At 42.7% G+C, this 12,708-nt stretch overlaps 1 protein-coding gene across 3 annotated transcripts in view; it reads left to right on the top strand.

The window, feature by feature from the left end:
* Positions 1-12,708, top strand: part of fstl5 (follistatin-like 5) — a 540,838-nt gene that overhangs the window by 27,899 nt on the left and 500,231 nt on the right. For all 3 annotated transcript variants that reach the window (XM_087977338.1, XM_043698740.2, XM_087977263.1), the window contains one exon: positions 2,896-3,034. In XM_087977338.1, coding sequence (XP_087833464.1) covers positions 2,906-3,034 — 129 coding nt within the window. In that variant the 5' untranslated portion in view covers positions 2,896-2,905. Of the gene's footprint in view, positions 1-2,895; positions 3,035-12,708 lie in introns of those variants that run through there.

Genomic DNA, 12,708 nt, shown 5'->3' on the forward strand with positions numbered 1-12,708 from the left:
GGATAAGGTCACAAGTGTCAGCCAGAGACTAGACTAGGGGTCAGTGGGTCTGTAGGAAAAGCAGAAGACCCAAAGTCATCAGAGTTTCAGTTAAATATTCTGTCCGTATAAGTTAAAACTAATTTCTGGGTTCTTCCCAAATTAGACGAGAAGGTAGTAGAGATAGAAGTGGATGTAGGTGCGGCGGTGTCTCTGATTCCCAATTCAACAGATAGGGAAACGTGAAAAGCAGTGCCATTGAAGCCTGCCAGGATTACACTTTGGACCTATATTGAGCAAGTGGTCATGAAGTCACCATTAGCAGAAGCTATTTACAGGTAAAAGTGCAGCTAGAAGTTAAATTGGGGTGTGTGGTTAATTGACTCTACAATGAGTTTGCAGGAGACTTTGGACAGGTATAAAGGTGTCTTCAAGAGAACCTGAGGGGAAGTGAAAGGAGTAGAAATTATAATTTTGATTGAAGTAGAAGGCCTGTCCAAGGAGTCTGAAGCCACATCCATGACTGCATGCCATCGGACTGAAGAGGAGACAGCATTGGAACAACTAACGGACTTGGGAGCATTGGAACCAGTAACACCCAGTGAGTGGACCAACTTAATCATCCCAGTCTTAAAGACAGATGGCATTGAGGATTTGTGATGACTTTAAGGTCATAGTTAACTCAGTCCCGTGTGTATATCAAGACCAACTTTCAGTCATTGGACCTTTTCAGTGCACTGGCTGGGAGAAGCAAACTCTTAAAGATTGATGTGTTGCTGATGGGGGTTGCAATGGAGACACAGCCCCCCTTCTGATTACAGTGATGCACAGTGTGCCTCTACAAGTGCCTTCCTTTTGGCATCACATCAGCACAGGCTGTATTCCAGAGGACCCAGAACCACATTTTAAGTAGTTTTCCAGGTGTCCAATGTTGTCTGGATAGTTTGGTTATTGGATCCTCTCAAGAGGAGAATTTGAAAAACCTAGCGGAAACCCTAAAAGGATTGCAGGAGCATAGCCCACAGAAGAGAAGAATGTAAGCTTTTAAATTACTCCATAGAGTACCTGGGCCATCTGCTTGATGGTGAAGGACTGCATAAGGCACCCAAAAAGATGGAGGCCGACACGAAGGACCCAAGACCAGCAAATCTATATCAGCTGAGGTTGTTCTTGGGACGTTAATTACTATGTAAGATTGTGTCTGATCTGGCAACTGTGCTAAAACTCCTGCATTGGCTGCTGGGAAATGTGCACCCATAGAAATGGACCCACTCAGAATTATGTCCTCTTTTCAGGAGGTGGAAGTTGGCCTTATCAGATGAGTGATTAATGAGAGTTGTTATCCGTCCCCCATTAAGAGGAAAGATGCTGGAATGTGTGCACATGATGTGGTACAAGGAAATAGCCAGGAAATACTTTTGGTGGCTGAAGGTGGACTTCCAGATTGAGGAGAGAGCGGGATTATGCGAATCCTGCTCATTTGTGAGGAAGGTGCCACTGTTGTTGCCCCTGCACCAATGGGAATGGCCTCCGTTATCATGGTGGTCATGAAGTCAATATCAGCTGGAGCAACAATGGACTGACCCAATGAAATATTTGTCAGGTTCAGGAACCCCAAACCAGTCATAAGTGACAGCAGTCTCTCATTTCCCTAGTATGTGTTGAAAGGGTTTGAAGAGTACCTGGAAAATCACAGTCAGATATGTGAGAATATCTCCTTATTTCTCTGTGACAAATGGCCTGCAGAGAGATTTGTACAAATCTTGAAGTGGGTCCTAAAGACTTCACTAGGGGAGGGTTCACTAGGATGGGCACTCAATAGATTCTTCAGCGTGTGCAGGACCATGCCAAACCGGATGACCCAATACTCACTAGTCTCCTTAGTGTTTAACTGGCAGCTCAACTGGAGCCATAATTGACCTAATGTGTCCGGATGAGATGGGAAAGTTGGTTGAGCCAAGTCAAGAAGCACGTGTAGTCAGAAGGTCAGGAAATCCAACGCCAAGAGTATCTCAAAGATGAGAGACCATGTTCACCTGGAATCGTACATCTGTGGAAAATTGGATCCCAGTTGTGGTGGTGGCTCCATTTTCATGTACAGTGCAGCCTAGGATTGAAATGGTCTGGAGGAGACATGCTGACCAGCTGTTTGCCGCACCTCAACAGAGAGATGATCTTCAGACCATGAGCCAGTCCAGATCGGGCAAGTGGTGTCGACCAAGTCTCCAAGCAAGGCTTGACCATACCCAGGAGGCTACAACAGCAGCTTCCCAGGGCATCAATAACCAATCAGTGGAATAACAGGAGCTTCTGGAAGCCTAGGTGACCACTAGAAGTGGTTCCTGGGATGAGGAGACTGTGTCTTCTGAGGACCCGAATGTCTCGCAAAGCTGAGAAAGTGGGAAGGTCAATGGCTGCTTGCTGCAGTAAGACATGAGGAATAAGCCTGCGAGCATTAATGCTTTGCTGCAGCAGAGAGAGTGATGTTTGAAAACTCACAAGCAGTATTTGCTCAATGTAACTGAGCAAGACTGGAGCTTGGTAGTTGGAGGCAGAAGTGCAGTAGAGGAAGGAGGAGAGAGGGAGAGTTCCCAGAGGCAGAAATGGCTTGGTTAGGCTGTTGTCAATTTAAAAACTGGTGTTACGTTTGTGTACAATTTCAAAACTCTGGGCACAGAGATGCAAGGAAGGAAAGCGATGGTCTAGTACAGAATCTTAAGCTGAAATCCCAATCCAGTCTGGAAATCCCTGCATCCCCTTAAGAACTGTCATATCCTCCTTAAAGGTTGAAGTATTGTTTCCCTGCTTTTACAGTCAACACCTTTTATTTGTGATAGGTATTCACTTCATCGCTGACTCTTGTAAAAATATTTGTGATAAATAATTGACTTATATTTATTATCTTTTCTCTTTAAGGAATAGATCAATGATGACACCAGAGACATGGTCATTACTTTTATTGCTTAACAATATCTTGCTGAACGCTGAGGGATGGCCGACTAAAGAAGGAAATGGTCCAAAACATTATCCACCGTTAGTGCGTTTACGACATAAGGTATTTGTTGCATTCTGTTTTAATTATTGCTATTTCAATGTATTTTTTCTGTGCCAAGATTTGCATTTTTTTTAGTTCTGAAAGAACTTAATGTCCTGAGGTTGACAATATTCTTTCTTGTATGAGGTAAAATATTATTCTGAACTGTTCAGTTCAGAAACTTGCACCGTTGTACAATAAGGTACTGCATTGGCATCATTCCTATATATCCTCAAGTGGTATTGATTCATTAAAATAAGCATTTTATCCTTCAGTCTGAAAGAAGAGAGGCCATTGTGCTGCACAAAACATCATTTACTAGTTTATTTTTCAATATAATATGATAACTAATACTTTTTCATGTTTATCTCAGGGAATGTATTGGGGCCAGAAATAGGAAATCAAACTGCATTGCTACTCAGCTCATTGTGACATTACAAATAAGCTATTTATCACATGAAACCTGCTGTCATCATGATTTGTCATGCAATGTACAATGACATTGTAACTACCTTAGGTTATTGAAAATGTATTTAACGTGCCCATGCACATGTGGCACGCATTTGGGAAAGACTGATGTACAAATTCTTGCAAACTATGAAAGCATGGAAACCAGACGGTATGCAACAAAATACTTAGAGAGGAAGCCAGTATGGCCCAAAGTCCATAAAATGCTGAGCCAAATTCTTAGTAAAATGCATAATCCATTACATCTGGTGGTCACAGTTGCAGCATGAGAAGATCACACCAAATGATGCTGTCATTTTCCCCCAAAAAACATTAAAATCAAATACAAGTTGAATACACAAAATGAATTGTTTAATCAACCTGCTGAGTTCTGACAATGCAGTCTTGGTTCAATGGGTCACTTGCTTGAAAGTGTGATAAAACTAGTTTCTGATTTGTTATCTGAATCCAAGAGTGATTGCAAAATAAGATTAAATCCCGGGAGCAAACCCAAAAATAAAATATTGCAGATGTTGGTTATTAAAAATAAGATCAAGAAATGCTGCAAACTCTAAGCACATCACGCAGCGTCTATGGGAGAAAGTTATTTTGTCCTGTAGCTGGTTGCCTGGAAATGACAAAACTGATTTGAATTGAGCCAATCAGTTTAAATTATCCCTCAAAAAATGCCAAATTCCAATCCTGTTTTATTGACAAACTTAAAAGCCAATGACACAATCTGATGCTTTGGGTTATAAGACTGGGGAAAATTGAACAGCTAGGTGGAGGACTGCCAAGCCAATGACATCTGCACATTGCCCAGAAAATAACTTTCTTAATAGCTTCGATCACTAACCTAGGAAGCAAATTTCCCAAGAAGAAGAAGACAGGAATTCTGAGAAAATTGATAGCTGCCTGGTTTAGAGATAAAAAGTGTTGTTTGGTAAATCTTATTTGGGAGTTTTCTCAGACTAATATTATAGAGGTAAAAGATGGATTAGAGGAAGAGTTGTAAATAGTTGTTAGTCAATAATTCCCTGTTATACTTTAAGAAGTAAAGTTGTTAATTTTTATTTTAACTAGTTCTTGGCCTATCAAATTTTCACAGATAACTGCATGGGATAAATCTTTTCTGTGTTGCTGGTTTTGAATTAAGCAGGAGAGTTTACCCCATGTCGTAACAGCAGGAGATTCAATTCGATTCCCTACAGTGTGGAAACAGGCCCTTTGGCCCAACAAGTCCATAGTGACCCTCTGAACAGTAACCCACCCCCCTCTGACTAATGTACCTAACAACTATGGACAATTTAGCATAGCCAATTCACCTAACCTGCACATCTTTGGAAGTTGGGGGGAAACCAGAGCACCGAAGGAAACCCACACAGACACGGGGAAAACGTACAAACTCCACACAGACAGTCGCCCATGGCTGGAATTGAACCTGGGACCCTGGCACTGCGAGGCAGCAGTGCGAATCACTGAGCCATCATGCTGCCCTGGGTTGAAAATCGAAGTGATAGGTCAGCATAGGCAGATAGAAAAGCTGCTACCTCTCAGTTGCAGGTAAAATCCAGGTCATTGAGTGTGAGGTACTCTTGGCGTTAATCGCATAGGTGTGGCCTATTCCCCGAACCTGTGCCACTGCACTCACTCAAGCCAGCTTCCACTTCAACTGGAAGTCAAAAATGAAGTGGATCCGAAGGGGCGCCAGGTATAAAACTCCAGAAGGAGTGTACCCAACACAACCTCATCCTGATGGCCACCTTTTGTGTATGAATGCATCAAACTGTGCATAGACCCACGGTAAGCAAACACCAAGTGTTACGACATACCTGTTCTCAGTGTTCACTCATATACTATTTGTACTTACCTGTTGACACTTTTAATTACCTGGAATTATTTTGCCATTATCTCTCCACATGTATATTCTGTGCTTGTGTTTTATCTTCCACTTCATCTGATGAAGCAGCAGCACTCTGAAAACTTGAGATTTCAAATAAGCCTGTTGGACTAAAACCAGGTGGTGTGTGACTTCTGACTTTGGAAATTTCAAATGCTAGGGTTTAAAGTGAAAGGGGAAAAGTATGTTAAGGGGATGTCCAAGGCACTACCAGGGAAGATGGATAACAATGTTTAGGAAGAATTTAGACAGGCACCTGATCAGCCAGGCAATAGCATGGTACGGATGATGTGCAGGCAGATGGTCGTACTTGAAAAGGGCATCGTAGTCAGCACAGACATGGTGAGCTGAAGGGCCCATTTCTAGGTTGTACAGTTCTATGTCCTACCCCACAATATTTATACCTGTTGATGTTGAGAAGGGGCAGAGTTAAGTTGATAATTCATGTATTGTTTGCCTGTGGTTGGAACGAAGTTAAGACCAAAAACCTGGTCAGTGTTTTCCATTAACTTGAGGTCATCAGACAGGGAAATGGAGGACTTTGAGTAATTGAAATAAAACTTAAACCTTTGTGATGACTTTGGAAGTAGTCAGATTTGAGTGTCAGCATACTTTCTTGGGTGTGTCTTGACATATGGCATACACTTCAGATGGCAGTTGCATATACCTTTGATACTGTTGCATAATATGATGGCATTATCATACACCTGTGTTCACTTTATCTGTGTAATGGAGTCAGTATAGTCAGCTGGTTAAGCAGAGACTCCTGACCATGTACGTGCGACTTGGGATACCATGGTCTTATAAGTAGTTAATGCTGCAAATAAAGTTCAAACTATCCAATACAATTGATCTTGATTATTGGTTATTAGTATAACCTTTGCAGACCAATATACAGTAAATCACAAACTGCATCAAGATACATAACAGGTGTAGGGAGTGCTGCATGACTGGAGAAATTGAGGTTTTGGTTAAGAAAAAGAAGGAAGCATATGTCCGGTACAGACAGGATAGATCAAGTGAATCCTTAAAAGCCTATAAAGGCAGTACTGGTACACTTAAGAGGGAAATCCGGAAAGCAGAAAGGTGACATGAGATAGCTTTGGCAAATAGGATTAAGGAGAATCTAATAGGATTCTATAAATACATTAAGGAGAAAAGGGTAACTCAGGAGAGAATAGGACCCCTTAAAGATCAGCAAGGCAGCCTATGTGTGGGACCACAGGAGATGGGGGAGATACTAAATGAGTATTTTACATCAGTCTTTACTGTGGAGAAGATATAGTTTGTGGGAAAAAGAGTGGCATCTTGAAAAATGTCGATATTAGAGAAGGAGGAGGTGCTGGATGTCTTAAAACTCTCAAGTGGATAAATCCCCAGGATCTGATCAAGTGCATCCCAGAACTTTGTGGGAAGCTTGTGAAGTGATTGCAGGGCCCCTTGCTGAGATATTTGTGTCATTCTTAGTCACAGGTGAGGTGCCGGAAGACTGGAGGTTGGCAAACGTGGTGCCACTGTTTAAAAAAGATGGTAAGAAAAATCTAGGGAACTGTAGACCAGTGAGCCTGACGTCAGTGGTTGGCAACAAGTTTGGAGGGAATCCTGAGGGACAGGATTTACATGTATTTGGAAAGGCAAGGGCTGATTAGGGATAGTGAACATGGCTTTGTGCATGGAAAGTCCTGTCTCACAAACTTGATTGAGTTTTTTGAAGAAGTAACAAAGAGGATGGAAGAGGGCAGAGCAGTAGATGTGATCTATATGGACTTCAGTAAGGCGTTCGACAAGGTTTCCCATGGGAAACTGGTTAGCAAAGTTAGGTCTCATGGAATACAAGGAGAACTAGCCATTTAGATACAGAACTGGCTCAAAGGTAGAAGACAGAGAGTGGTGGTGGAGGGTTACTTTTCAAACTGGAGGCCTGTGACTAGCAGTGTGTCACAAGGATTGCTGCTGGGTCCACTACTTTTTGTCATTTTTATAAATGATTTTGACGTGAACATAGGAGGTATAGCCAGTATGTTTGGAGATGACACCAAAATTGGAGGTGTAGTGGACAGCAAAGAGAGTTACCTCAGATTACAACAGGATCTGGACCAGATGGACCAATGGGCTGAGAAGTGGCAGATGGAGTTTAATTCCGATAAATGTGAGGTGCTGCATTTTGGGAAAAGCAAATCTTAGCAGGACATATACACTTAATGGTAAGGTCCTAGGGAGTGTTGCTGAACAAAGAGACCTTGGAGTGCAGGTTCATAGCTCCTTGAAAGTGGAGTCGCAGGTAGATAGGATAGTGAGGAAGGTGTTTGGTATACTTTCCTTTATTGGTCAGAGTATTGAGTATAGGAGTTGGGAGGTCATGTTGTGGCTGTACAGGACATTGGTTAGGCCACTGTTGGAATCTTGCGTGCAATTCTGGTCACTCTCCTATCGGAAGTTGTGAAACTTGAAAGGGTTCAGAAAAGATTTACAAGGATATTGTGGACTGAGGATTCGAGCTATAGGGAGAGGTTGAACATGCTGGGGCTATATTCCCTGGAGCGTTGGAGGCTGAGGGGTGACCTTATAGAGGTTTATAAAATTTTGAGGGGCACAGATAGGATAAATAGACAAAGTCTTTTCCCTGGGGTGGGAGAGTCCAGAACCAGAGGGTATAAGTTCAGGGTGTGAGGTGAAAGGTTTAAAAGGAACCTAAGGAATAACGTTTTCACGCAAGAGGTGGTGTGTGTATGGAACAAGCTGCCAGAGGAATTGGTGAAGGCTGGTTCAATTGCAACATTTAAAAGGCATCTGGATGAGCATATGAATAGGAAGGGTTTGGAGGGATATGGGCCAAGTGCTGGCAAATGGGGCTTGATTAGGTTGGGATATCTGGTCGGAATGGACGAGTTAGACCGAAGGGTCTGTTTCCGTGCTGTACATCTTTGTGACTTTATAATGAAACACCGACAATGTACCACCACTCAAATGAGTGGCAGTATGGAAAATAATCAGTTGTGAAGCAAGCTTACTTAATCAAATTCAATGATTGCTGTCAGTTAATCCTTTAACTTGAATTCTTTCTAAAAGCATAACTTCACAACTTGCAGATAAGTACACAAAGAAATGTAATTCAAGGTTGAAAATGTTCTGAAGTGTTGAACTCTTCACTCCCCTGTGCTCCCACTGTAGCATTGGTCTCCCACCACGCATTTAACGTACCTAAGAAACACATTTCGCCCACAGAAGAAACAAGCCAATTCAATTCAAGTAGCCTGTGAATATCACAAAACAAACAAGGAAATGAGAAGTTTGAGACCAAAATCATACTCCACATGTTCATCAGATAATCAAATCCTCCCGCCTCAGATCACGAGGCACCATATTACCTCGTGATCTCATGCCCTGAGCCCTTTTCTTCCTGCCTTGATCCCAAATTTCCTACCCTTGTCCACATGACTACAGAAAGATCTCCAACCAGGATCCTGAATTTGCATTGTGTTGATTCTCTCATGGACGTAACCCTTGGATCTACTTACTGTGGGCTGTTGTTATTTGCAGTATTGGCCTGAATTCTTTGTCCTCCCTCTGAACATTGTTGATGGGGTCCTCCAGAAATAGCGAAGACTAAGGTTCAATATCAAGAGGGCCTTGCATTTCACCTCATTGGCACTTAGCCAATATGTCATGACTTCGAGACAGTTAATTACATACAGAAGATTAGATTGACTAAAGTGAAAGTATTCAATTAACAGTAACTTCACATCTGTTGGACTAACTGTATAAATCTATATGACAGGATCAGAATGTGAAATGAATTGTGTGGCATGATTCTCATATTTGTTGGGCAGGCTGAATACCTATTGGTGAACTGTCTGAAGGTTTCATTGTACAAAAAAAATCCTGTTTCACGGGATGTGCCAGTGTTTGTTGCTCATCTGTAGTTGCCTTTGAACCGAGTGGCGTGGTCAGCTATTTCAAAAAGGAGTTAAGAGTCAGCCACATTACTGTGGGTCTTGAGTCAGAGCGGTCTCTAGCACAGAAAATGGCCCTGTGCAGGTCTGCACTAGTTAAAAACAAACACCTCACTGTTGGAATTCCATTTTCCAGCACATGGCCCACAGCCTTGTATGCACTGGCACTGTAAGTGCACAACCACATACATCTTAAATGTTTCAGAGGTTTCTGCCTTTATCATCCTGTCAAGCAGTGAGTTCCAGATTCCACACTCTTGATGAAAATGGTTTTCCTGATATTCTGTCTAATCATTCTGCCCCTTTTAAATCTGTGCCCTCTGACTTTGAGTCCTTCACCAAAGGGAAAAATCTGTTCATGTTGATCATATCTACTCCCCCCATCATTTTGTATGTCTGTTATCTCCCCCCTCAGTCTCCTCCACACCCAAAGAAACTAACCTGGTCTATTCAATCTCTCTTCATAACAAAAACTCTCTAGTCACAAACAACCCAGGTCCTTTCAATATATAATTTCAGTTATGTCACACTGTAAACTTTTTTGCTATAAATTCTGTGTCTTATGATCTTAAAGTTCACAACCACCTGATGAAGGAGCAGTCCTCTGAAAGCTAGTGCTTCCAAATAAACCTGTAGGACTATAACCTGGTGTTGTGCGATTTTTAACTTTGTCCACCCCAGTCCTACACCAGCACCTCCATATCATGACAGATAAGATATGGATGACAATTTCCTTTCCTGAAGGATATCAGTCATCGAGATAATTTTCCTTTTAACAATTAATGATAGCTTCACAGTTGCAATTACGCAGACTAGTTTTCAGATTCTGTTAACTGAATTTAAATTCCTCTGGTGGGATATTGAGACTGTGAACCTATATCCCCAGAACAATAGTCCTTCCGGATGTCTGGAATCTGGAGCAGTTCTGTTGCAGCTGTGCTTTATCTCCCACATAGTGCATGCTTTGTTCTTAAGTACCCAGCTTCATCACTCTCCATGGTCACAGTCTGAGACTCAATAATTATTTTCACAACCTTGCCATCCTATTTGACCCTGAAGTGATCTTTCACACACCAACTCCATTTTTAAAAAAAAGCCTAATTGCATCTCTGCAATATCACCTGTCATATAATCATTTGCAGAAACATTCAAGTCTATGGTGCCTCTGGATTTGATGGTTCTAACTCTCTCCCCGCCAGCTAAATGAATTCTTCCACAAATTTAAACTTATTGAAAACTTGTTACCCAGAAATGTCTCTTTCATCCATCCAACCTTATTTAAACCCTGCTTTGCTTTGGTTTTGGGCATATGATCCTTTATTTTAAAATCCTCTCTTGGTTTTGCCCATTGCTATTTCTATAATGTCCTCTGGCCCTAAGGCATTCTGAGATGCCTGTACTCTTACTATTTTGACCTCCTGCACGCAACCTGTTTTAGTTTCTCTACTTTGGTGGCCACGTTTTTAGTTCCTCGACCCTAAGCTCTGGAACCCCCCTCCCCAAACCACGGAAGCTCCTTTCAGTCTTTGAGATGTAAGGCCTATATATCTAGTGTCAAGCTGGCACTGAAATTCATGTACCACATTTCTCATTTGTGTGATAGTCAGAGAATCCAGAGATTGAGATAGTCAGAATGGCCATTCAGCCTAAAGTGACCAGAAGCAGCCCTTTGCACTTGACACACTCAGGCCTGGACTGGTCGAGACCATGCTGCAAATGAAGACAGTGAATGATAAAAACAAAACCTCTCTGATATAGGCGGATTGACCCTCTCAATAGAGTCCAGTCTGAAGGAGAGTGGGCCCAACATGGACCTCAATTGAGCCCTTATTTGCTTCTCCAGGGTGAGCACCAGACCTGGCCTCCGAAATGGAGGCTGCTTCACAAACAAGGGTGACATCAGGCAGATAGGCCAAGCACCAAAACATGGCACCTGCCAATCAGTGATTTCGCCTTTGGTTGGGCCTGGTGCTGGCAGTGGCAAAGTGATAGTGGAAGGGCATCACAGATGCCAGCAGCGAGAGACACGACTCTGATGTTGGTTGGTCCAGCGCAGGTGGCAGTACAGCGGTGGCAGAGAAGCATCTACCCAGCAGTGACAGACAGTGCCTGAGGATCAGTGACGTCAATGTTGGTTGGGTCTGGTGTAGCAAACAACAAAACAGTCGAGGAGGAATGGCAGTGCAGGTGTGTTTGATCATGATTAGCTGGCTCCAGACCGATGATCTCTCTCTAAGCTGCAGTTTTCTCTCCTTCTTCTTAAATTATTCAAACTGGCGCCAAATCATGGTGACAAAAGAGAGCTGTTATGACATGGGGTAAACCCTTCTGCTAATTTCAAGCAAACACACAGAGAAGCTCACCTCGCCTCGTAATCTGTTAAAGTACAATTGACAGAGAGCTCCCTAAATTCTATTATCTAAGGGAAAAATTAACAATTTATTCTTCAACTCCAAAAAAAAATTAAATAACAACTATCTACACTGTAAGCCTCCTTTGTCTTAATGATTTATTTACCTGCCACTCTATAAAAATATATTGATCCGATTAAATTTACAAAAAAAAATCAAGTTTTAAAACCAGCCAGCTGTGGATTCTTCTCTGTATCTTCCTGGGTCTTTTCTTCAGTCTTCTGCTGCACAGACCTTTCATATGAAAAAGGTACCTTTTACAGAGCGAATCTGTGGGCAGTTTATATGGTGGTAGATGCTATTGGTCTGTCTGGCTAGATGTTCAAAATGCCTGATTTCTATACCCCAAGACATCGGATCATGTTTACTGTTGTCAAAACAGTAAAATTCAAATTCGATTGGGTTTTAGTATCTTGGGGCATAACTTAAACTAGGAGACAGTGAGGACTGCATATGCTGGAGATCAGAGTCAAGACTGTGGTGCTTGATAAGCCCAGCAGGTCAGGCAACATCCGAGGAGCAGGAGAATTGATGTTTCGGACATAAGCCTTCCATCAGGAATGAGGCTTTTGGGTCGGTGGCGGGGGTGGGGGGAGCCGAAAGATAGATGGGAGGTGGTGTGGCTGGGGAAAAGGTAGCTGGGAATGTGATAGGCAGAGGAAGGTGGGGGTGGAAGTGATAGCTCAGAGAGGAGGCTGGAGCGGATAGGTGGGAAAGATGATGGACAGGTCAAGAAGGTGGTGCCGAGTTGGAGGCTTGGGACTAGGATAAGGTAGGGGAGGGGAAGTGAGGTAACTGGTGAAATCCTCATTGATCCTGTGTGGTTGTAGGGTCCCAAGGTGGAAGATGAGGCGCTCTTCCTCTAGACGTTGGGTGGTTATAGTTTGGCGATGGAGGACGCCCATGACTGGATTGTCCTCGGTGGAATGAGAGGGGGAGTTAGTGTTCAGCCACAGGGGGCTGGGATTGGTTCGTGCAGGTGTC

The sequence above is a fragment of the Chiloscyllium plagiosum genome, unplaced genomic scaffold (genome assembly GCF_037043375.1).
Source record: "Chiloscyllium plagiosum isolate Xiang-an unplaced genomic scaffold, Cpla_swu_hap1 HiC_scaffold_1, whole genome shotgun sequence".
NCBI lineage: Eukaryota > Metazoa > Chordata > Chondrichthyes > Orectolobiformes > Hemiscylliidae > Chiloscyllium > Chiloscyllium plagiosum.